At 45.6% G+C, this 25,626-nt stretch overlaps 3 protein-coding genes and 1 pseudogene across 3 annotated transcripts in view; 3 read left to right on the forward strand and 1 right to left on the reverse strand.

The window, feature by feature from the left end:
- The window catches only part of mdga2a (MAM domain containing glycosylphosphatidylinositol anchor 2a), a 37,745-nt gene extending 30,401 nt beyond the window's left edge, over positions 1-7,344 (forward strand). Inside the window, exons 10-17 of the mRNA XM_062396922.1 lie at positions 632-780; positions 1,128-1,305; positions 2,620-2,640; positions 2,761-2,916; positions 3,884-4,054; positions 4,131-4,261; positions 4,367-4,466; positions 4,715-7,344. Coding sequence (XP_062252906.1) covers positions 632-780; positions 1,128-1,305; positions 2,620-2,640; positions 2,761-2,916; positions 3,884-4,054; positions 4,131-4,261; positions 4,367-4,466; positions 4,715-4,803 — 995 coding nt within the window. The 3' untranslated portion in view covers positions 4,804-7,344. The remainder of the gene's footprint in view (positions 1-631; positions 781-1,127; positions 1,306-2,619; positions 2,641-2,760; positions 2,917-3,883; positions 4,055-4,130; positions 4,262-4,366; positions 4,467-4,714) is intronic.
- Positions 7,345-7,835: 491 nt separating this feature from the next.
- LOC133961674 (dehydrogenase/reductase SDR family member 13-like) lies at positions 7,836-12,536 on the forward strand. The gene is made up of 6 exons (XM_062396942.1): positions 7,836-7,991; positions 8,582-8,700; positions 9,108-9,231; positions 9,615-9,787; positions 11,024-11,177; positions 12,211-12,536. Exons 1-6 carry the CDS (start codon positions 7,868-7,870, stop codon positions 12,468-12,470), a joined length of 954 nt encoding a protein of 317 aa, XP_062252926.1. The 5' UTR covers positions 7,836-7,867; the 3' UTR covers positions 12,471-12,536.
- A 1,130-nt stretch (positions 12,537-13,666) lies between these two features.
- Positions 13,667-15,769, reverse strand: LOC133961669 (zinc-binding protein A33-like; annotated as a pseudogene).
- A 954-nt stretch (positions 15,770-16,723) lies between these two features.
- g2e3 (G2/M-phase specific E3 ubiquitin protein ligase) lies at positions 16,724-25,381 on the forward strand. Its single transcript, XM_062396924.1, has 17 exons — positions 16,724-16,830; positions 18,198-18,259; positions 18,560-18,657; positions 18,914-19,015; positions 19,105-19,229; positions 19,677-19,845; positions 19,966-20,072; positions 20,538-20,654; positions 20,761-20,885; positions 21,687-21,780; positions 21,876-22,046; positions 22,186-22,340; positions 22,612-22,796; positions 22,897-23,069; positions 23,143-23,182; positions 23,275-23,446; positions 24,359-25,381. The coding sequence occupies exons 2-17, from the start codon at positions 18,205-18,207 to the stop codon at positions 24,664-24,666; spliced, it is 2,196 nt and encodes a 731-aa protein (XP_062252908.1). The 5' UTR covers positions 16,724-16,830; positions 18,198-18,204; the 3' UTR covers positions 24,667-25,381.
- Positions 25,382-25,626: the final 245 nt, after the last annotated feature.

Here is a 25,626-nt window from a genome sequence, read left to right on the forward strand (position 1 = left end):
GTGTGTGTGTGTGTGTGTCTGTGTTTGTGTGTGTGTGTGTGTCACTTTGCTGTCATATTAACTTTTTAATCCCGCTGCCTTGGAGAGTAACAAACACATTAGCACACCTCTTCCTCTTCCTCTTCCTCTTCCTCGTCCTCTTCCTCTTCCTCGTCCTCTTCCTCGTCCTCTTCCTCGTCCTCGTCCTCTTCCTCTTCCTCTTCCTCTTCCTCGTCCTCTTCCTCGTCCTCTTCCTCTTCCTCTTCCTCTTCCTCTTCCTCTTCCTCTTCCTCTTCCTCGTCCTCTTCCTCTCCCTCTTCCTTTCTTTGACCAAGCAAACATGGAATTTGAATTTTTCCTCTTTTAAATTTTGCTGTGTTAAAGACTGTCTCAGTCCTATAAACTGTAAATAAAGATGGCCGACATGACAGATCATTCACCACGGTTATTTAGTTCTAATCCCACTGATGTTAGTTCAAGTGCTGGTCATGTGATGCTCATGTCACATGTGCTCTCAGGTGTGTTAGTGTTATTACCTGAAGCCACGGACACATCGTGGGGACGAACCAGACAGAGTCCTGAACGTCTGTTTGTGATGTTTGATGAACCTGGTTTCACATCAGCGTGACCTCTGACCCCTGTGTCTTCTCAGGGAAGGCCTATGTCCCCGAGTTCTACTACGACACCTTCAGCGCCCTGTGGCAGAACCAGCCCCAGGTCTACGGCTTCAAGCTGCAGTGGACTCAGATGGAGCCGGACGCTGTGGACCGGATCCTGGCCTACAGGCTGGGCCTCAGACAGGTCAGAACCACCCCCCCCCCCCCCCGAGCAGCCAATCACAGCTGGGGGGTTAGAATAACAATCCCATGATTAATGATCGACTCCACTCAGTCAACGAAGGCAACACATCTAATGAAAGATCACAGGAGAGAAGTAAACAAACGACAAATCAACAGTTAGTTCTAAGAAGTAAACAAAGATGATGACTCGTCTCCACTTCCTCCAGAGAGGAAGCTACAGTTTCTCCCAAGATGCTTTTTGAAAGTTGTTTCATTTAAAAAATGTGTTTGTTTTGATTGTTACTCTGAATGTGACGGAGCTCAGTGTCCCCAGAGGACGACTCGTCAGTGACTCAGCTTGTTTTACAGATCGGTCAGTCCCGCTGGTGGGAGCAGGAGATTCCCATGGAGGGAACCATCCAGCAGGGGGAGCTCCTGACCTACAACCTGACAAAACTCATCAAACCGGAGTCCTTCCTGGTCCGCCTCACCCCCATCACCCGCTACGGAGAGGGAGACTCCACCGAACGCATCATCACATACAGTGGTACGTATCACAGCAGTAGAACAGGTTGAGTGTTGGATCGTCTAGGCCGGAGCAGCTCCAGTTCTCTGCCTGAACCAGTTCGCAGGCGTCGCTCCATTCAGACTTTTTAAATCCTCAAAGCTCCTTGTGGAGTTTTTATTTAAAACAACATAATAACACCTGAGATTCTGTCTCATCTTCGACCTTCTTCAAACTGCTTCTCTCGCTTTCCTCTGAAAAAACTAAAATACAACAAACAACAAACAACACAAGATGATGAAAAACACAAAGTGTCCCACCCGAGTCCTGACGGGAGAAAACATCTGAGACGTGGAAGTCAAGCAAAAAAGTGAAACCACCACTAAAGAAGTGAAGGAAGACAAACGCAGGGAGAGTCCCCAGCTGGAGGACTGGAGGACTGGAGGACTGGAGGACTGGAGGACTGGAGGACTGGAGGACTGGAGGACTGGAGGACTGGGGGACTGGAGGACTGGGGGACTGGAGGACTGGAGGACTGGAGGACTGGAGGACTGGAGGACTGGAGGACTGGAGGACATCCACAACACAAAGCCGTCTGCTGTGTGAGTTTGACAGACTGTCAGTGAACGCCTCCTCTTCTGTTCTGTTCTGACATCCAGAGGAAATGAAACTGTGTTTACATCTGATGATGAGCGAACATGAGACTCAAGCGTCTGGAGACGTGAGGAAGAGGAGGCTGGAGCCTTCCTCACATGAACACATGAAACATTCAAACCAGCTCCTCTTCCTCTGCTCTGGATCCGCTCCAGCTGCTGCTCATCAGAGGAGGACACAAGACGTCCTCGGGTTGAACTCGTTCCAACAGTACATGACAGAGCCAGTACACACTAACATGTGTACAAGTACTTTGACTGCACCAGTGATAGTACTACACCTCCTGGTGAACGAATCAGTCTCTGAGACAAAAAACTTTTAACTCACATGTTGAAGAAAGAGGAAAAATCCTGGATCAACACAAATGTGATGATTCTGTTTAGTGGTTTGTGTGTGATCTGCTGACAAACAGACAAACACACACACAAACAGACACACACACACACGAACAGACACACACACACACAAACAGACAGGGATGAAAACGAAACCTTGGTGGAGGTGATAATGTTCATGTTTAAATGAATAAAAACAAATGAAGAAACTGACAGAGACACGTTTAGAGCTCATCCCTGTTGCATCGTGACGCCTGCTTCCAGCCTCTGGATCAGGATGTGTGAACTGATCTGGTGTCAGTTTGAAAACCTGGTGTTTGTGTTTGAGTCTGAAAGGTCTTTGTTCTTCTTTCTTTTGTCTCTTCAGCTCCTGTGAATCCACATCTCAGTAAGTCCCCGTCCACAGACACACAAACAGCATCATGTTGTGATGTGGAATCATGTTTCAATGTGTGTGTGTGTGTGTGTGTGTGTGTGTGTGTGTGTGTGTGTGTGTGTGTGTGTTCAGGGGAGTTCCAGTGTGGCTTCGAGGACGAGGCGTTGTGTTTGTTCTCTCAGGACAAAACCGATGAGTTTGATTGGACGCGTCACAGCGCCGCCTCACGAGACACCAAATACACCCCCAACACCGGGCCGAGCTCCGACCACACCGGCTCCAAGCAGGGTACACACACACACACACACACACACACACACACAGACACACACACTGTCAGGGGGGTCTGGGAGTTGTCTCAGAGGACCCGGCTGCAGCCCTGCAGGCAGGAAGAGGCTGAGTAAGGAAATGTCCCAGAACTGTCACTATTACTGCAAGTACTTTGCATATTACTTTAATTATACCTCTATGCTTCTTAATGAAGAACTCAAACAGCAGCTGCTTGTGAAGAACTATTAGTTGGTGAATGAACAGTCAGATACAGTCGAGTGGATCAGCTGATCACAGAAGGTTCAGGGATTTCAAATCAAACCATGTGACCTGGATTAAACGTCCTCGGCTGTGACGTAGAAGCAGCTCAGATTTAATCTGTGAGGAAATAAATGTTCAAATAACTACGAACGTCCAGCTGACCTGAGACCAGCAGTTTGTTGTTCCTCCTGGAAAATCCTCCTGTTCTTCTTCTTCTTCTTCTTCTTCTTCTTCTTCTTCTTCTTCTTCTTCTTCTTCTTCTTCTTCTTCTTCTTTGTAAAGATGTCTCTTTCCTTTCAGGTTCTTCTCTGATGTTTGTTCAAGTTGTTTCTGCTCAGTTTGGTTTGAATCAGTTATTCTTGATATAAATCGGTTTGATTCCCCATCTGCCTGCCCAAGTGCCCTTGGGCAAGACACTGAACCCCTAAATGGCCCCTGGTTCAACTGTCACTTTGCATAAAAGCGTCCGTCACATGACCTGTAGTGTGGATGATTGACAGATGAGAGTTGTGTCTTGTTTGGTGGGAACACACCGTTAACCACAGATAACACAATCAGCCAGTTAGCTCCATTATATGTATGACACAACAGTGAAACAATTGTCATCATAATTGTTTATAATGATGTAAAAATTTTAATCCTAATGGGAAATAAATAGTCTTTGCTGATGTTGCTGTGCTGGTTTGTCCTGACCTCTGACCTCTGACCTCTCGTGGTCTCTCAGGTTTCTACATGTACATCGAGACGTCCAGGCCGAGGCTGGACGGAGACAAAGCTCGGCTGCTGTCTCCGACCTTCAACACCAACTCCAAGAGCTCCGCCTCCGCCGCCGCCGCCAGCAGCACCCCCGCCTACTGCCTCGCCTTCTTCTACCACATGTTCGGGAAGCACATAGGTGAGACTGCAGCGGGGGGGCAGCTCCGGAGCAGGAGGACATGTTCTACCTCAGCCTGTTGGTCTTTGTCCTGCAGGAGCTCTGAACGTCTTCCTGCGGCAGAAAGGACAGACGGAGACGGACACCTCCGTCTGGACTCTGACCGGGAACCAAGGAGACCGCTGGAGACAAGCCAAGGTCAACCTCCACCCAACCACAGCCTTCCAGGTACAAACCACCCCCCCCACCACAACACACAAACACACAAAGACACAAAGAGGTCAAACCCCGCAGAGAGGACGTGTCCACCAGCTGTGTGCTGTGTGTCCTCAGGTCCTGATGGAGGGGGTGCGAGGCTCCGGCATCGAGGGAGACATCGCCATCGATGATGTCACCATCGAGGAGGGCGAGTGTAAAGACCCCCCCCCCAACAGTGAGTAACGCACGGTGGTCGATCGCCTGCAGACCCACAACCACAACTTTCATATCACGACTTTAACCTAAAACTCTTTCAAGTTATTTATTTAATGTAAGATTTATTAATATTTACTTTCTTCAGATCCTTTAAGGATCAGAATCTGGTTCTGACACATCTGGATCCACAGCTGCACAATGTTCAACACAATCATACACAATCATCAAAGTGGTAAAATGACTCATCTCTTTGTCTTTCACATTCAGATCTGAGGTCGCTGGCCCCGCCCCCTTCACCCCATATATGGCAGCTGTGCAGCACCCTGAGTCTGGTTCTGATTGGCCAGCAGAGGTGACCCCCCCCCCCCCCCCAACAGAGCACCACCCCTCTGTGCGACACCACAACCTTTAACCCCCCCCCCCCCCCAAAATCTGAGCTGATTCTGAGTCAGTGACAAGTGTTAAAGTGACAGTGGTGTGCGTGTGCGTGTGCGTGTGTGTGTGTGCGTGTGTGTGTGTGTGTGTGTGTGTGTGTGCGTGTATGGAAAGTTTCCTCAGACACTTCTGGGTTATGTCACTAGGAGGCGCAGCTCCTCTACTAGAGACTCAGTGGTAAACCTCCAGCCCCCCCCCCCCCCCTCCATTGCCCCCCCACAGATCAGCAGTACTGTACCGTTAGCTGGACAAACCTCTCTCTCTCTTTGTGGTAAATAAGGAAGCCGACCTGTGTGTGTGTGCGAGGACACACTTCACCTCGGCCGTGACATCAAGTGCCTTCAGACTCAGACGTCAGTGTCCCGCGGTCGGGGGGGCAGACGTGTCTCCTGGTCTGAATATGCAGAGAATCAGTTTCTCACTTTGAGTTTTTTGGGTGAAGAGATGTTTTTAATGACGAGAGGATTCTGGCGCTAAGAAGCTGCAGCGACGGAGAAGCCATGAAACAACAGACTGATCAATTCAATGATCAACAAACAATCTGTTGTGACTGGAATTTATGAATATGATATTTATGAATAAAGGACTTCCTGTGGGACGACTTCAGCCCGAAGCCGACGGCCGTCTAGGAACTATTTTAATATTTCAAGTTTCCAGGAGGTGGCGTTCACCTGCAGAAACATGTGGAGCTTTTAAAAAACATTGTAAAGTAAAATCAAATCTTATATTGTTCGTATGATATTATAAAGACAGAAAGGAAATCGTTCCTTTGTTCATGTTTGAATCAGATCGTTGGTTTCTGCTTTTCATCTTCTGGTTCTTCTTCCAGTAAAAGTGTGAAAACAACACAAAGAAAACTCAGCGACTGGATTAACATAAAACATTTCTGTGAAAACTCAAGTGGATCCTTTGAATCAAAGCACAACAGACATCATGGTTCATTTCTGTTCACAGGAGAAAACTGACTTCACCAGGCATCAAGCAAAAAGCCATAAATTCACCCACATGACAGATTAATGGGATTATAATAAAATACTTTTTAACATTAACATTTGAAGTCATATTTGAAGATAAAGGGTTATAATATTAATGATGTCCCTTAGTTACAACTTTAAAAACGTCATTTTGATCTGAAAGGAATTTTAGATTACTACGATGTAAACTGAATAACTTTGATTTAGACTAAGAAGTTTTTTTGACACAAAGTCTTAATAATGATTCAAAAGTATTTTTCTGTTTATATTTCTGGGCAGAAATGAGCTTCCATACTTCAGCTCACACATGAAGCTGCCTTTAGATTCACGTGGTTTCACCACATTTGACAAAATATCATTGAAGCTTGAACGTAAATTTAAAGACGGTGGGTGAGGAGACTCATCGAATATTAAGTCTTTATAAATGTGATGGCTTTTATTGGAGAGGTTTGTGTCACATGATTAATAAACCGATCAGAGGATCCAGAGAATTATCTTTTCTTCTTTTTATCGTTCATTTATTTTTCTCCCTCTGTCACATTAACTTTATCTGCATGTTTTTCTGCTGCAGCTCGTTAATAATCAGATCTATTTGAACTGGGGTCAGTTAATGTTATTAGTTCATGATTTCTGTTTGCTGGTTGATTCCAATAAACACCAGTCGGTTTATTTCTTTATTCTTGCAAATGTCACGAAAAATTCCAATTCTGTGCAGTGGTTTGAAAAACAAGATAAAAAACAATTTACAAATTGACGACAATTACAGCCTCGAAGAAGAAAACATGAAAACTGAGAAATGAGACCCGATGAGTCAACTTTATAATATACAATGTGGAAATCTGAGTCAGATTCATAAGCATGAAAAAGTCCATTCTTCACTCGCTATGGCTCAGAATCTAGATTTAATATTATTTCAACTTTTTATTTACATTTAGTTTCAGTGTTTGTTCTTCTCCCAACGAATGTGTAAAAGAAAGACCACAACACAAATCATTTCTTAATTCATTAATTATGACTATTTAAGAAAAATTAAATGCATTAATATAACATCCAAATACATGAGAACAAGCAAATTCAAACAGCACCACAGTTAAATAAAGTCTAATCTATAAAATAAATAAAATACAGTAAAACTCCTCAAATACAATTAAATGAGATGAATTGATGAGAAACCGACATTAGACAAAAATCTTTGAAACGTTCATTTAAAAACTTGATTAAAGAAAAGTTTTCACTTATTGTGGAAGAGTTTTCATGTTTTGAATCGTTCAGCGACGTCTTGTCCTTTTTGTTATGAATCATATTTTCCTTCAGTGAAAACACGTCCTCCTGGTTCCTGAGGCAATAAAAGAAATCACAGTTTCAACCTGAAGAGAAATATTTTGTAATAACTGTGAATATTCTCTGCAATAGATTCAGAAGGTTACACTGCATTCTGTATTATTATTATTATTATTGTTATTGTTAATAAATTCCCTCCAAATTTAACTTGTAACAGTGTTAATGTCATCTGTGTGTGTGTGTGAACTCTTGTACAGACGTCTTTGTGAGGACCAGTGGTCTACAACCTACAAAGTGAGGACCTTTTGGTCCTCGTTGTCACAGTGGGTTTTCAGAACATCCACGACATATGTCTATCCCTTTGTGTGTGTGTGTGTGTGCGTGTGTGTGTGTTTGTGTTAAAGATGACTACATGTTCTACACAGTGTACAGCAGCTCACAGACATTTAAATGAAGCGATTCTCCTCCAGATGGCGCCATTGCTACTGTTCCCTCCTGTTTTATAAACCGAGACTCTTGAGGGTGTAGAAGCTTTACTGGTGTTGAGGATCAGCGGAGGTCGACCAGCAGCAGAGATCAGTGGAACCGGTCGGACCGGGCCGAGCTGTCAGTCAGCCGCATGGGGCCCGCCCTGCAGCTGGGAGCCCCGCCCTGCAGCTGGGGCCCCTCCCTCCAGGGGAGCAGAGCTCACAGCCGAGCTGCTGGAGACTCATGAAGCTGCAGATGAACCATGTTGGTGCTGCTGCTGGCTGCTGCTCTGCTGGGAGGATACATCTTCCTCACAAAGACGATCTTCAGAGGCGCTAAATGTCGAGGAAACGCAGCGATGGCCGGAAAGACCGTCATCGTCACAGGTGAGGGGGCGGGGCCGCTAGACAGGTATTTCAAAAAATCTGTTTCTTTCTGAATCTAATTAAACCATTTGTCAAATTCATATTTCAACTGATTCAGTGACAGTTGATTCAAACGGTTTCGTTGGTCCATTAAAAAATCAAGACACATTGAGTCTTAATGATTCAAAGAGTATTTCTCTGACAGCAGACTTCAGCTGCAGTGTGAGAACCACAGCTGGTGCTGGGATTGTTTAAATGTTAAATGTGACCTTCCAGGCCGTGAGAAAACAAAATAAATAAAGCGATTAATGTCTATTATATTAAAATGTGTTTCAGGTAATCAGATTACAAACAGAAAGGTGTCAATCAAAGACTTAAAATGAAAGGAATCATGTTTGCAAACATTTATTTAACGTCTACTTAGATTTTTGAGTTTGGTTCATGTCCCATCTGCTAACAAGGAAGAGGAGGGTTTCTGACCTGCACCAGGGGGCGAGGGACACGTGTGGGCCTCACATGTTGTTCATCTTTATTTAAAGTCTGATTTAAACTGTCATCATCGATCAAACACAGATCAACGTGGACGTTTGGTAACAGTTTGTTTCCTGCAGGAGGAAACACAGGTATCGGTAAAGCCACGGCGCTGCACCTGGCCCGGAGGGGGGCCCGGGTGATCCTGGCCTGTCGGAACCGGGACAAGGCCCAAGCTGCCATCGCTGATATACAACAGGTAGGAAGAGGAGGAGCCAAGGGTGAGGTCACTTCCTGCTGGTTCAGGAAACCTGTGGAAAGAGCTGTGTCGTGAAAATAAAGTGAACGTGTGAGTGAAGCAGCAGCAGGTTGTCAGGAACATGTGGGAACATCCAGGCGAGGGGCGGAGCCTGTAGAGCAGCAGGAGGCGGAGCCTGTAGAGCAGCAGGAGGCAGGACATGATGTATAAACTCTCTGTAGACATTGATAAATTAATTTATTGAGCTGAAGAAGAAGTAAATTACTAAAGAATTCATGATTTGATGTTGATATGAATATTTGAATCAATAGAAAACCAAACCCATTGAGACCATGATGCAGACTCTGTATTACTCAGGGAGTGAAGATCAAAGCCTTTGTTTACTCTCTGGTGTCGTCATGTGACAGGAAACAGGAAGTACTGACGTCCTCTTCATGCTGCTGGACCTCGCCAGCCTCAAGTCCGTCCGCTGCTTCACTGAGACGTTCCTGAAGACCGAGGGTCGGCTTGACCTGCTCATCAACAACGCTGGTACACACACACACACGCACACGCACACACACGCACACGCACACAGACACACACACACACGCACACAGACACACACGCACACGCACACAGACACATGCACACACACACACACACACACACACACACACACACACCACACGCACACGCACACACACACACACACACAGGGGTCAACATGCAGCATCACAACATAAACCTGGTCATGGGAGAAAGGTCTCCATGCTCCAGGTTTGAAACATCAGAATCTGAAGAAGACCTTGAAGGTCTCAGGCTCGTGTGAAGTCCAGTGTTTGGTTCTGAACTCGTCCTGTGAGAGACGCTGTCCACACTTCAGCTTGTTGTCCCTGGTTTTCAAACTGGTCAGTTGTGTGTCTGTCCTGCAGGTTTGGTCGCTGACGGACGGACGGAGGACGGCTTCGGCATCGAGTTCGGAGTGAACCACCTGGGTCACTTCCTGTTGACCTGCCTGCTGCTGGACAGGATGAAGGAGGCCGGGGGGGGACGGGTGGTCACCCTGTCCTCCATGGCTCACCGCTGGGGACACATCGACTTCGAGGTGCGCTCTGAACACAACTTGAACACAACATGAACACAACATGAACACAACATGTACACAACATGTACACAACATGTACACAGCGAGTACACAACATGTACACAACGTGTACACAACATGTTCACAACGTGTCCACAACGTGTGTCCACAGCATGTACACAACATGTACACAACGTGTACACAACACACACATTAGTGCAGTTTCCTCCCGTATTAGAGAAACATTTCCCCCAAACCACCGACATCACACAAAGACACGTTTTTAATAAACGATCGTTTCATTCGTGTTTTTATTTACACTATGTTCATCTGCACTTTAACAAAAGAAGAATATTATTATTCTAAAGTTGAATCATATTATTATAAAGTTTAACAACACAATTATACTGTTAGAAATATTTAATCATAGAATAGATTTCATAATAAAGTCTAATAATAATGTTAAATTTATTATTATTATTATATATAAATTATATAATAATAATATTATGTTTGACAATATTGTGATAAATATCTAACATTACAATCAAGTTAAGTTATATTTCAATAAACATGTACTAATATTATACATGTTTATTATATATTATAACAGTTTAATATCTTAATAATATTAAAATAAAGAAAATATGTTTTTATCGAATATAATAATATTGTAGTGAAGGTTTGGTGATGAGACGTTTCCTCAGACGTCTTCAACACGTTGTTTCATCACAACAGGTTCTTCTGCCTCACATTCCTGAGTGCAGGCGTGACACATCACACACAGACACACACAGGCACACAAAGACATGCAAAGACATGCAAGGACACACAAAGTCACACAAAGACACACACAGGCACACAAAGACATGCAAAGACATGCAAGGACACACAAAGTCACACACAGTCACACAAAGACACACAAACACACACAGTCAGACAAAGTAACACAAAGAAACACATAGTCACACACAGTCACACACAGTAACACACAATCACACAAGGACACACACAGACACACACAGAAACACAAAGACACACAAAGTCACACGAAGACGCACAAAGACACACACAGTCACAAAAAACACACAATGTCACACACAGTCACAGAAAGTCACACAAAGACACAAAAAGTCACACAAAGACATTCCTTCACACAGTCTCGACCTGCTGATCGAGGCGCATGAAGTCATGTCCTCTCGGTACTGACCCCCCCCCCCCCACACACACACACTTTGTGTCCCCATGTGTCCTCAGGCTCTGGCGGAGGACAAACACCTGGGCACCGGCGGGTACAGCTGGCAGTTCTTCATGGCGTACTGCAACAGCAAACTCTGCAACGTCCTCTTCACCCACGAGCTGGCCAAGAGGCTGAAAGGAACCAACGTCACCTGCTACAGCGTGCACCCTGGTAACTCACCTTGACCTTCACCTTGACCTTCACCTTGACCTTCACCTTGACCTTCACCTTGACCTTCACTTTGACCTTCAGCCTCCTTCACCTCAGTTTAGACACAGAGGGAAAGTGACCAGAGAGCAACAACCTGTGGTTCCAGCTCTCGTGGCCAATGTTCAGTTCAACATGTAGAGCAGAGAGTAGAGGCTGAATGTGAGGAGGCGTCTGGACGTGCTGATAACACTTCTAAAAGCTGACGGACCACAAACGTACAAATTCAAAACAACACAAATGTGTTAGGATGAGAAAGAGAAACAAGAAGAAGACAAAGAGGAACCGATACGGAGCCATCTTAGAATTTAGGACTAGATGAGAAGAGATACTGAATTCATTCAGAAAGCAGATGTTAGCAGGTGTTAGCAGGTGTGAGCAGATGTTAGCATATGTTAGCAGGTGTTACAGGTGTTAGCAGGTGTTAGCAGGTGTTAGCATATGTTAGCAGGTGTTACAGGTGTTAGCAGGTGTTAGCAGGTGTTAGCAGGTGTTGCAGGTGTTAGCAGGTGTTAGCAGATGTTAGCAGGTGTTAGCATATGTTAGCAGGTGTTACAGGTGTTAGCAGGTGTAAGCAGGTGTTAGCAGGTGTTAGCAGATGTTAGCAGGTGTTAGCTGGTGTTAGCAGTTGTTAGCAGGTGTTAGCAGGTGTTAGCAGGTGTTAGCTGGTGTTAGCAGCCTCCAGCAGATGTCAGAGACATATCTTCAGTTGTGTATCTCAGCGTCTTCAGGTGTTTGGTTCTTGTGATCAGTGATTCAAGCTGAACTTGAGGGAACCTGACTCTGATGTGTGACTGAGCTTGTGTCCACCGCTGTGTTGAGACAGGATGTGTCCAACCTGCCTCTGGTGGTGAAGGTCAGAGCTCAGTGTTTACAGAGTCACTGTTGGAAGGATGAATAATGATGTTGAGAGTGTTGAAGTGATGTGAATTTGAGTGACACCTGTCACCTTGTGTTTGATGAGGAGAGTAATTGTTGATGTCATGTGACCCTGCAGGTGTCGTCCGCACTGAGCTGTCCAGATACGTCGGCCTGTGGCAGAAGATTTTCATCAAGCCCATTGCTCGGCTGCTGTTCCTCGACCCGGAGGCCGGAGCTCAGACCACGCTGCACTGCGCCCTGCAGGAGGGAATCGAACCTCTGAGCGGACGTTACTTCTTCTGCTGCGGCGTACAGGAAGTGTGCGCCCGGGCCAGAGATGACGCGGTGGCCCGTAAACTGTGGGAGGTCAGCGAGAGGCTCAGTGGACTGTCTTAGTGTTTGGACTCATTGACCATGAACTGTCCCTGTGTCTGTCCCACTGTGAATACATTCATGACCACGTTCTGTCTGCAGCGTTTATTTACTCTGTCGTGTTTCACTGTCACATGGAATGAAGTACATCTACTCACTTTCTGTACTGAAGTACATTTATCTTCAGGTACCTTCACTTTTACTTCACTACATAGATCATCAAATAGCTGTACTTTCTACTCAAATACACGTTCACATAGTTTTTCTTATATATATATATAAAGATGATTAGTAGTTTGACGGGTATTTGTCATCTGATCCAATCAGAGAAAGCAGGTAACATTAAGCCCCGCCTCCTTCAAGTAATACATCAAGTAATACATCAGGAAAGCGGAGACTTTGTCATCATGACTCAGCAGATTGTTTAATCACTCTAAAAGTACTTTTAATTTAATCACTCACTCATTCTGTCGTAATATCCAAATATTTATTGAAGTTTTTATACACTAAATAGTGAACTCAGTGTTTCCCACAATGCATCATGATGGTCACTGAGCAGAATGTACCATCATGCATTGCGTTGACAGCAAGAGAATGTGGGCGAGACGAGGGAAGCGAGGGAGGAGCCGGAACAAACCAACCTGAGGACGTTTGTGATTTCATTGTTGTTATTGATATATTGGAAAGTGCTTCCTCATTCGTGCAGGTTTCAGTGGCACGCCATCGCCTGGGTGTGTGTGTGTGTGTGTGTGTGTGTGTGTGTGTGTGTGTGTGTGTGTGTGTGTGTGTGTGTATGTGTTGCTGCAGGATTCCACACAGGACCAACAGCTCAGTGGAACGTGTTGGACGAGGAGGACGGTTCGGCTCAGCAGCGCAACAAGAACACAAATACATTTAAATTCAGTAAATACCAATAACAACAGGTCCAATACAAACACACACTACTGTATACTGTGAAGGAGAATGTCTGTACACCTCTAACTGTCACTTGTGTCAGCGTCACATCCAGAGCAGGTCCAGAGCTCCACTGGGTTTCTGGGATGAGCAGGTGAGAAACCAGTCTAATTTACCAGTGACTGGATCACCTGCTGCTTCCCTGGCTTCTTGAGACTGGGGCAGACGACTCAAAGTTCAAACTCTGATCTGCAGCAGTTTGTGACAGAAGCTTCTACAACTTAAAAAAGATCACAACTCGGTTTTTGTTCGATAGTTTTTATTATTTTGATAACAATATTAAAATCACATCTCTAGTTGGCTGTTGAATAAACACTTTTACAGACTTTTGGCTTCATCACATCAAACAGACAAATGTTCATATGTGTTGGATTATTTCATATGTGAACAGACTTTATGATTAAACATGAATCATGTCTCATGTGTGAGTTTTAATAAAGTTTGTTGAATGTGAACAATGATCAGCTGTTATTGATAAATGTGTTTTTATGTGGATCTTCATCAGTTTGCTCGACTTCATGGATCCACACAAAATCTAAATGATAGAAAACATTTTCCATGAAAATAAAAAACAAACCAAAGATAAAGATCAGAAAATAATCAAATATTTTTACACACATGGAAAAGTCGACAGGAGAAATAAAAATGAGTGAGAAGTAAAAGAAGAAATAAACAAAGCTTTAGAATAACGAGTTTAACTTTTAAATTCAGCAGATTTCTCTTGAAGAAATAAACATGATGAATAAAATCTTTATCTCTAACTGCTCTGATCCAGAGTGACAGAGACTTTCACAGGTAACAGCTTCACTGGGTGATGATGGTCTATAGTGTTAAACATCTATAGTGTATGGAAACATCTTCTGAGTGAAAGTGTGTGTGAAGGTGTGAATGTGTTTGTTAGTATCAGGATCAGAGAACGACAGTTCTCCTCTGTTCCAGTTCAGTTTCACTCTGATCCTCTGGATCTTCTGCACAGAGAGATCAGATAATCCTAATGGTGACACTGCTGAGTATTTACCTTCATTTAACCATAATCTCCAGTATCCAGACAGATCAACTCCCTTCCTCTGGACAGACTCTGCTCTTACACCCAGTGTCCAGCGTGTACTATCTCCAACCAGGACGTCCCAGCTGTGAGTCCCTGAGTTAAAACCCTCAGATCCCAGGACTGAGGCGTGTTTATCAAACCTCTCTGGATTGTCAGGAAGCTTCTGTTTCTCTCCTCGTCTCAAACTGGTCAGATCTTCAGACAGGACGAGTCCTGGATGAGCAGAGTTTGGGTCCAGAACCACAGGACTGTAGGAGACCTCGTCCTTCATCTTGTTCCAGATGTTGAAGCTCAGGTTGCCCAGATGTTTGGCCTCGTCTATCAGAGCTCCTGAGGCCAGCTGTGGATCATCCAGCAGGGGGCGCTGCTGGACTCGTTCCACTGCAGCCTTGTAGTTGAGCAGGAACGAGACGTCTTCAGCTCTCAGCTCGTCCTCTGTGGTTCTGATTGTGTCTGAAAGAAACGTTATGTCTCTGCTCAGAGACTCAATCTTCTGCTTCATCATCCGACTCTTCTGCTTCTCTTCCTCCCTCAGTGCAGCCATCCTGGCCTCCTCTTCCTCCTCCAGAAACCGATGAAGCTTTTTAAACTGCTCCTTGATCTGCGTCTCTGTGAGTCCGGCCTGGACCTTAATGTGTTCTGCTGTTTGTTCAAACTTTACTTTTACACGTTTAAAACTCTCTAACTTCTCCTTCAAGGGCTCCAGAGTTCCCTGAAGCTGCTTCTTGTGTTGTTGTGCAGCTTCATCGATGGGTCTGAATCTGTGGCCGGTGTGTTTCTCTGAATCTCTGCAGACGAGACACACTGGCTGCTGATGGTCCAGACAGAAGAGTGTGAGTTTCTCTGAGTGCAGACTGCAGAGAGCAGGTGAAGAGCTCTGATCTCTCTCCAGTAAGAAGGCCTCACACAGGTTCTTTAACACCAGGTTAGGTGGTTAGACTTTGAAGATCTTCTCTTACAAAGTGGACACTCTTTTACTTGTTTTTTTTTCCACCAGCTCTTCACACAGTCTTTACAGAAGCTGTGGCTACATGACAGAAGAACAGGATCTCTGAAGACATCATGGCAGACGGAACAGCAGAGATCCTCTTCTGATCTGGAAGCCATTGAGTCTCCAGGTGAAGCTGGAAACAGACAGTCAGTCAGTCACAGCTCCATGAACTTCACTGAGGTTCACTTCCCCTCTGAGTCGAGGTGTTTGTTAAACTCACGGTCAGTGTGTGGAGCGTCGGCAGGTTGTAGTTTCACTCTTCTCTCCTGTAGCTGGACTCACTCAGGACGTCTTGTCTGGTTTGGTTCAGTTTGGTTTGGAAGGTGAATGTGATCGTCTGGTTTTCAGCCTGCGTCTCTTCAGGGGGGAACAGATGTGTCCTGGTTTCTCAGGTGTATCAGGAGAGGGTGGAGCTTAAGATGCTGGATGGTAAAACCTGTAAACACATGTACAAGTAGCTCTGCTGCCAGTAAAAACTATGCACCCCCCCCCCCCTTATGGACTGAACTCTAACACTTTAACTCTTAACTGTCTGATTCATCTGCCTTTGCAATATCAACGGTTCATGTGCAAAACATTCTCACAAACTGTACATATCTCTACTGTCTTTACACTGTTTACATTAGTTTAATTACATTCATATATTTCTATAGTTTTAAATTACTCACACTTAAGTATTACATGTTACTTATTACCTACTGTAAAACTACAAATGTCCCATTGGGGGACTAATAAAGGATCATCGGATCTTATCTTATCTTATCTTATCTTATCTTATCTTGTCTTATCTTATCTTAAATCGATGATGCTCGTGATCATTTAAAATCTAAACGAAGCAGCTTGATTGAGTTTGACTTGGAATGGGGAGAAAGTTTCCTCTTTCATTCCCACACTCTATTCTTGCTTCAGAGTTACATTAACACCACTGAGGTGTTTCCAAACTGAAACACTCTCTGTGCTCACAGGTGCTGTGTCTCTGCATCAGTTTGAATCTCCAACACGTCCGACATGTCCAACACGCCTGCAGAGATCATGTGACCACTCACATGCACTGGACATGCACGTCCCCCTGGACACAGGCTGTTGGAATAACATCTGTAAACAGTTGGTTCTGCAGATTGGAAGTTTATTAAAATTCAAGTGTCCATTTTCTTCTTCATGGTTCAAGGATCCTGGTGTTTCCTTCACTTCTGTTTGAGGTACAACGCAGAAGATGTGCTATCCCATCACCGCACAGAGGGGGCGCTGCAGCAGTCAACTGGAGTGTCGACGAAGAAGAAGCAGCGGAAGCGGAAATGAGGTCGTTGTGTTTTGAAAGAGGGAAATTTAAAACTCGACGGTGAAACAGAAATGAATAAAATCCTCGAGAGCCAGAGGAACACGATCTGAAAGTAGGTTGATGACGTTCACTCACTGACACGTTCCACCAGATAAACCAGTGGAGCTGGTTTCCGGTGTTTGAATCTTTGCTCTCTGTCGCGTTCACTTCACTCAAATCTCTGTTTCCTACAAACACCAGTGTTACGTCTGTAGATCTGTTATTCTTGAATAATCATTTATTTTCTATGAATTCACCTCGAACACTTTTATTTTACTGTTTTATTATTTTATTATTTCACATCGTCACATTTAGCTTCAGTAAAGAAAAGCTCCACATTGAGGATGATGATTAAGAATAAGTCAGTATTGTGTTGATTCTAATGTACTGTGTGTGTACTTGTGTTGTTGTTCATGTATTGTATGTTTTTCTACCATCAACCTGCAGATGAAAACTAGCCTCATTAAAGCTGACCCGTGATATGATGGACTCCACTACACTGGTTAATTAATCTGCACTTTCCTTTTTAAATCCATTATTACGAACGTGCAGCAGTTTGTGTGGGTCAAAGGTTTTATTTAAATGTCTTGAAGTGGTTTGGAGTGAAGCACCTGGAATGTGAATAATATTCTTTAGCTCAATCTCTGCTTATGTTTTATGTAGTGATGGCGAGATGAAGCTTCATGAAGCTTTGAAGCTTTCCATCCAATTGGTTCGCTCATGGGCCGAAGCTTCATGGTGCTTCATTTGCTCTACTGCGCCATCAAGTGGACATTAAATATAATGTAATTATAATGAAACCATGGCTTTGGTGTGTGAAGCTTTGAATTGAATAAACGAATTAATGATGTTTGTGATGCCAATACACGAACACGTACAAAATGAACAGTTCATTTATTTTTATTTAAAAACAACAGCTTCTCAAAAGTGCTGGGTTTCAGGCGGTTTCCTTTTTTTTTAAATAATTTCGCCTGCTGTAGAAACGATCATTTCACAGCGCACAGATGATGCTGGGGTACAAATAAAAGATACCGCAAGTTTGTACAAGTTAGGAAATAAATTCCTTTTCTCCCTCCAATACTCAGCATATATTGCAAGCAAACGCACAATAAAGTCCCAAGACAAGTAGTGTGGGGGGGAATCCATTGCGTTTCGCGGCCCCTTTTATTTTGAATCGCACACCAAACCCGCGAACCCTTTCCTGAATCAGTGACGTGCTCGGCCGGCTCGCGAGGCTTCGAACGTCATCACATACGTCATCAACACAAGCCTCGATACGTGCTTCATAAAAATCATCCTCGATTACTCGACACACGCTTCGAAGCCTCGACACGGGAGGACACATCACTAGTTTTATGTTGTGTTTTTAAATTGATATGATACTTGAAGCCTCAGGAGACTTGACCTCTGACCTCCTGTGTGTCTGTGATGTTCCTGCAGGTTCAACATGAAGAAGGTGAGAAGCTCACGGCTGCACAACGCCGGCAACATCGGGGAGGATTGTGAGTGACACACAACAGACACACGCACACACAGCTCTCAACTCACACAGTCATACAACACAGTGACACAGCAGCTGAACAGGAAACATGTATCAGTAATGGACTCGATACAGAAAATCAGGCAACAGAACTATTTAGCTTTTAAGTTTGTTATTGAAGTTGTCACTGTTGTGAAGACTTTTTATATTTTGTGTTTTCTGGGTTTATGGTTCCTGCTCTGGACACAACGCAGAGATGTTTTTTTTTTTTATCAGTGATTTAAAAAAATGTGAAATGAAGAAATGTGTGGTTTGTGTTCAGGTTGTGTTTTGTGCAGATTAAGTGACGACGACCCGGCCATGTTTGGAGAGAAGGTCACAGTGAAAGAGCACAAGCTCACCGTCCACTACTTCTGTCTGGTAAGAGTGGGTCTGTCTTCTGTGTTTTCCATGTTCCCAGTCAGCTTCTCATTTCATAAACCAGACATTTCAGATCTGAGCAAATCGTGTGTGTGTGTGTGTGTGTGTGTGTGTGTGTGTGTGTGTGTGTGTGTGTGTGTGTGTGTGTGTGTGTGTGTGTGTGTGTGTGTGTGTGTGTGTGTGTGTGTGTGTGTGTGTGTGTGTGTGTGTGTGTGTGTGTGTGTGTGTGTGTGTGTGTGTGTGTGTGTGGTCTCAGCTGACGTCCTGTGGAGTTTACCAGCGAGGGACGGACACTGAGGGAGTCTTTGGTTTCCTGGTGGAAGACATCAAACAGGAGATGAGACGGTCGGCTCGACTGGTGAGAGATCCACTTTGTATACATCAAGTCGGCCACTAGGGTGTGTGTCACTGTGTGTGTTCACTGTGTGTCACTGTGTGTGTGTTCAGACTTGTTGCAGCTGTAAGAAGAAGGGGGCGTGTGTCGGCTGTTACGTCAGGAGCTGCAGGAAGACGGTTCACTTCCCGTGCGGGAGGAAGAAGAAGTTCATCTCTCAGTTCAGTGGCCTTTTCCCGTGAGTGTCGACCACACACACACACACGTTCATTCACTGGTACCCAGAGTCACCCTCTGTCTTCTAGAAGGATCTTCTCATCACCGGAGGGCTCTGTGCCAAGAAGCTGGATTTGCCACAGACTGTTGCACCTTGTTAAGATCTAAGAGACAAATTATGATTTGTGAATACTGGCTAAACAAATAGAACAGTGAAGCTGAACTGTTGATCAGTTAAAGAGACGTCGAAGTTATTAAAAACAGAGCTTATCTCCAATACTCAGCAGGAAACCTTTAAACCATGAAGAATTCTGATCAGAGTTTAGTTTGTTGTGGATCTGCACAGTTTGATCTTTTTATGGATCAGTTTCTGTTTCACTAGAAGAATGTGAACCAGGAGGTCTTCACAGAGACATGAGGGACAGAGACGCTCAGAGAGTTTGAACCCCTGTGGTTTCTGTGTGTGCAGGTCGTACTGTCCGGATCACAGTCCCACTCAGTCTCTGTGTGTGGGCTCGGACCTCAGCCTGCCTCAGTCCTGCTCCGTCTGTTTGGACGCCATCGACCCCGTCCTGTCCTACTCCGTCCTCAAATGTCCGTGCTGCCACGCCAGCTGGTTCCACAGGGAGTGTGTCCAGGTACTGAGTCTTTCAGGAACAGAGCTGCAGTTTACCTGCAGTTAGGTTTGTGTTCCTGTGTCAGGTTGTAGCAGGATGTTGTTATTTTATTAACTTCCTGTGTGTTGGTGTCTGGGACAGCGTCAGGCCCACAGCGCTGGCCTCTTCTTCTTCAGATGTACCCTGTGTAACAACAAGGAGAGCTTCCAGGAGGAGATGCTCCGGATGGGAATCTACATCCCAGAGAGGTAACGTGATCATCTACACACTGAGGACTTTCAGAAAGCTCAAGTCGCGGCCACATGATGAAATGTTTTTGTGTTGAGGCTTCCTCTTCTTTCACGAGGCTCCACGTGTCTTGAAGAGCCTGAAGCCGCTCTGCATGTGGAGGCACCTGCTGCTCTAGATAATAGATTCCAGATATCCAGGTAGTTGACGAGCTGCTCAGACTTTCTCTGCAGAGAGAATTTCCTGTCGCCTCTCAACAAAATCCGAGTCCAGAGGAAACTGTTGGTGGTCCCGTTTGTCTCGAGTCAGATTGATTCTATTAGCTGTTGTCGTCCATCTTGATTCAGAGTTTATCTACGACACCTTCACATTAACTGAGACACTTCTAATCAGGTCAAATATGGGACCGGGGTCGAGGCAGCGGGAAGCCAAGCAGGACAAACTGCTTCCTGTTTCCTGACTCATTCTGTCTCTGCTTCCTGCAGAGATGCTTCATGGGAGTTGGAGGCCAACGCATATTCTGATCTGCTGGAGGTTTACCACCACTGTGACGCGGTCGCCTGCCTCTGCACTGACGGACCCACACACTCCGCGAAGACCGGGTACAACCCCTGTCCCCAGAGGACACACACACACAGCAGAGACATGGAGGACGGAGACGCGTCAGTGGAAGACACGGTGGTGGAAATGCTCTGTTTCTGGCTGCAGGTGGTTCGAGGTGATTCGCTGTCGACTGTGTGGATCCAGAGGAACTCACAGGAAGTGCTCGGGCCTGAAGCTGCACACCAGGGACTGGGCCTGCAGCGACTGCACACAGGCCACGGACGGGAAAGGTCAGCGATTGTCAGTGATTGTCAGTGATTGTCAGTGATTGTCAGGAGATTATACAAAAAACCCTCAGAGGACTTTCATGAAACTTTGTTGAGGAGACGAGTTGTGAGGTAGATCTGGATCGGGGGGGCAGATATGCCTTTAACAAAGTGAGACATTTTTAAATACTTAGTAGAATAATTCAAATATCTTTGTGACAAAGACATGACATATTTAAAGGAGTGACCCTTATGAGTGTATTTAAGCATCTGCTCCGTCTCCGTCTACAAACTGACCTGAGGTCACAGTTTAGGAACCAGACTAATTAACGTGACACTAACGATCAGGAGCTCCGCCTCTCGATTGAGTGACACTGGGATCTGAGATCAGTCGACTGGGACTTTGGGAAGTTAAAGAGCGGCTCTAATATTTTTTAACTATCGTCAGGTTTTCAGTGTTTAGTTAGTTTGTGTTATTGTGGGAGAAGTGCTCAGGATTTTACTTGAGTAAATGTACAACACAATAACACAAACACAGTAACTGACGGAGGCAGCAACAGACCGGCTCCTCGGAGGCTGGTGTCTTTGAACAGATCATAAAACATCTGTATGAATCTGGTCATAATCCTTTAAGACACTTACAACAACAACCTGGACCTTTATACTGAGTTTACCTGATTACTTCTTACTTTATACCTGAATACTGTAGTGAACACACTTGGATGATGCAGCCTAACCTTGGGAACCTCCTCTCCTGTGGTGACTAAGTGCTGAACACCTCCTGTAGACGTGATGTATGTGAACCTGATCTCTTGTCTCGTCCAGCCTCCCTGGTAGCGTCTCCTCAGAGCGCTCCAAGAAGGAGTCTGCTGTCCAAACGCCACCTGTCCCCCATCCACTCCTCCATCAGCTGTAAAAGGTAGACAAATCGAACGCAGCCGTTGGTCCCTTCTCTGGACGTTTTCTGCTGAGTCATCCTGAGCCGAGTTACATGAACCGTCTCTCTCTGCTCAGGGCGTCGTTACCCGTCTCAGCCGGATCCCCTGAGGAGCTCCTGCTGGCGCTGGCCCCTCAGCTCCGTCCAATCACTGTCCAGGTGGAGGTGACTGGGTATCAGGCTCTGTTTGCTGGTCTGGATCTGGTCCAGAGGCCCGACTTCGACCCCACGTGCACTCTGTCCGTCAGGTAAACTCCCCTCAGTCCACATTCACACCTCAGCTCCAAACCTTCCAGTCCAGGTTCTGCTCTCGGGCTCATGCGGTTTTGGTCAGTTTGTCGACACATGGATTTCTGCTGTGCCCAGACCTGTGTCGTCTTTGTCCAGTTTCCACGATGAGAAGCAGACTGCGTTTCCCAGCAGCCTCAGGGACGGCCCCACGGCCCGGCAGCACTTCCTCAAGCTGCTGGTGCAGCAGATCCAGGACTCTGCCGTGTTTGAGGGTCCAGATGGATCCAAAAATCTGGCTCTGGATTATCAGGGTACTGGTTTTTTAATGTTTTATTTTATTCTTTATTTATGCCTCAGTCCTGCTAATTTATCCTTTCTGATTGTGGTTGAATCACTTAATATCAAATAAACTGTTCTGGGGCTTCATCTTGTGAGAATGCCACAATAAACCAGCTTGTGTAGCAACATGCTGGAGGTGGTGAACTGAAGCAGATGATTGATCCACTTCATCATTTACATTGAAACCAACTGTGTGTGTGTGTCTCTGTGTGTGTGTGTCTCTGTGTGTGTGTGTGTGTGTAGCTCTGCGTGAGGACCTGTACTTTGACGTGGGCTGCCTGCTGGCTCTCTCTCTGCTTCACGGCGGCCCCCCCGTCAGCTTCTTCTCCTGCGGGCTCTTCCAGTGTCTGTTCAACTACCCACCGAACCGCCCCCTCACTGTCGCACACATGACCCCCGACGCACACTTCACACGTCAAGTCAGCAGGGTGAGCAGCACGGAGACACAACGCCTCGTGAGCGCAGCACCAACGCTCCAGGTTTTCTTTTTGTAATTTGAAGTGAAGCGATTTGATTGGCTGCTTTCAGATCCAGGAGGCGGAGTCTTTAGACAGCCTGAAGGAAGCCATGAGTTCCAGCTGGGAGTTCCTGGAGATGGCTGGTTGCAACCGGGCCGTCCGGAGCCTGGCGGAGAGGGAGGTGCTGGTGGAGGACCTGGTCAGCTTCTGTCTGATCACCAGGATGCAGCTCCCCCTGCAGAGGTAGAGGCAGAGTCAGCTGGTTCAGGATCAGAGTGAAGGTTTCTGACCGTGACGTCTGTGTGTTTCCCTCCAGGTTCCGTGAAGGTTTGCAGACGCTAGGCGTCTTTGATCAGGTGACCTCCGTGTACCTCACTTCCTGTTTACACGCTCACAGTCCATCAGACTCCAGAAGGTCACTGACCGTCCTGACCCCGATCTGATCCAGGTGCAGCTGTTCCCGTCCGTGTTCTACAGCGTCTTCTGTGAAGCAGCCGGTCGTCTCACGGCTCAGACGCTCGGCCAACTCTTCATCATCAACTTGTCAGAGGAGGAGGAGAAGCTGGACAAGGAGACGCCCGTGGTCACCTTCTGGAGACACCTCCTGCTGGAGTGTGAAGGTACTCACGGGTTCTACAACAGGACTAGTACACATTCACTGTCACTGAGTTTAAAGTTAGTTATAACTCCTTCTCCTCCTCTTCTCCTCCTCTCCTCTTCTCCTCATCTCCTCCTCTCCTCTTCTCCTCTTCATGTCCTCCTCTCCTCATCTTCTCCTCTCATCTTCTCCTCCTCTCCTCCTCTCCTCCTCTCCTCTTCTCATCTTCTCCTCTCCTCCTCATCTTCTCCTCTTCATGTCCTCCTCTCCTCTTCTCCTCCTCCTCTCCTCCTCTCCTCTTCTCATCTTCTCCTCCTCCTCTCCTCCTCTCCTCTTCTCCTACTCTCCTCCTCTCCTCTTCTCATCTTCTCCTCTCCTCCTCATCTTCTCCTCTTCATGTCCTCCTCTCCTCATCTTCTCCTCTACTTCTCGCCTCATCTTCTCCTCCTCCTCTCCTCCTCTCCTCCGCTCCTCTTCTCCTCATCTTCTCCTCTCCTCCTCATCTTCTCCTCTTCATGTCCTCTCCTCATCTTCTCCTCTCCTCCTCATCTTCTCCTCATCTTCTCCTCTTCATGTCCTCCTCTTCTCCTCATCATCCCCTCTACTTCTCCCTTCACCTTCTCCTCCTCCTCTCCTCTTCTCTACTCCTCCTTCTCTCCTCATCTTCCCCTCATCTCTCCTACACTTCTCCTCCTCCTCTCCTTCCCCCTTCTCCCCCTCCTCTCCTCTTCTTCCCATAATTGCTTCCTCGTCCTCTCCTTCCCCCCATCTCGTCCTCTCCTCTCCTCCTCTTCCCCTTCTTCCCCTCTTCTCCTCCTCCTCTCCTTCCCCCCATATCCTCCTCCTCTCCTCTTCTTCCCCTCATCTCCTCCTCATCTCTTCCTCCTCTCCTCCTCCTTCTCTTCTCCTCCTCCTCTCCTCCCCCTCACCTCAGTTGGAAGGAGCTCCATTTCCTTGCAGGACCTCCTTCTCTTTGCCACAGGAGCTGAGGAGCTTCCAGTTACCGGCCTCCTCCATCCTCCCTCCATCTCCTTCCTCCACCCCTTCAGCTCCTCCTCACCAGGAGTGGAGGAGATGGGCAGATCAGGGGAGGAGGAGTGGAGCGATGGGGGGCTCTTCCCTCAGAGCGAGCCCAGCTCCAGGCACCTCCTCCTGCCCGTCACCTCCTCCTACCAGTCCTTTAAAAGCTGCATGGAGCAGGCCATCAGCCACCACGTGCACCTCCTCCCTAAGGAGCGTTAGACTTGTTTCCATCTTTCTCTGAAATTGTTGCTAAACAATTAACACGACAGATTTTTCCAGAAATATCTGATCTTATATATAATTTTTGCGTCACCATGGTGCTAACTGTTATTTATATTATTGATTAATCTGCCGATTGAAGAATCGTTAGAAACATATCGTTGATTTTCCTTGAGAAGAAAATCCTCATAAAGCCGAAGCTGAAACTTTGATCTCTTTTGAATAATGACGTAAAGATTCAAGTGATGACTCATCGTTTCAGCTCCAGTCACATTCACTCAGAACCGTCGAATTGTTTTATTATATGATTTTTATATATATTTTCTATCTCTTGTTTCTCTGGTGAAGCTGATAAATGAAATGTCTGCTCATTCTTTAGGTGACATTAAAAAACTATTTTTCTTTTCTATTAAATGTCAAACACGTGATGATCCTGTTTTATACTTTGCTGAATATCTCTGATCTTTCATGGAGGAGTGACTTCAGTTGTGTTTTTATTGTACATACTTGAGCTTTATTTGTTTTCTTGGTGTTTTCCTCTCGTTTGACGTTTTCGTTCTTCTTTGACTTTGGAAGATTAATAAAAAGTGAAATGTTGAGTTGATTGACATCCCACAGTTTTTATTAAGTCACTGTTTCTCTGCCTCAGATGTGTCCTCTTCTATTTAAAGGGTTTTTAAATACATTTCAAAATAAAATGACTGATAACGCTGTGCCCGGTTGTTTGTATATTTCCAGAATTCGTGGATTTGATTGACATGGTGGTTATGAAAGGATGAGTCTGTTGATCAGAACCAAAGTGTTCAAAGTGATTTTTTGTCAGTTGTGCTGCTGGATCTGAACTTTAAGACATTAACTCAGGATTAATTTACAGGAAGTGGAATATCACTAAGTATATTCTCAAAGTCAGCTACATTTTGAAGTACACGTATATATTTGATTTGTGTGATTATTACTGAC

This window comes from Platichthys flesus, chromosome 10 (assembly GCF_949316205.1).
Source record: "Platichthys flesus chromosome 10, fPlaFle2.1, whole genome shotgun sequence".
NCBI lineage: Eukaryota > Metazoa > Chordata > Actinopteri > Pleuronectiformes > Pleuronectidae > Platichthys > Platichthys flesus.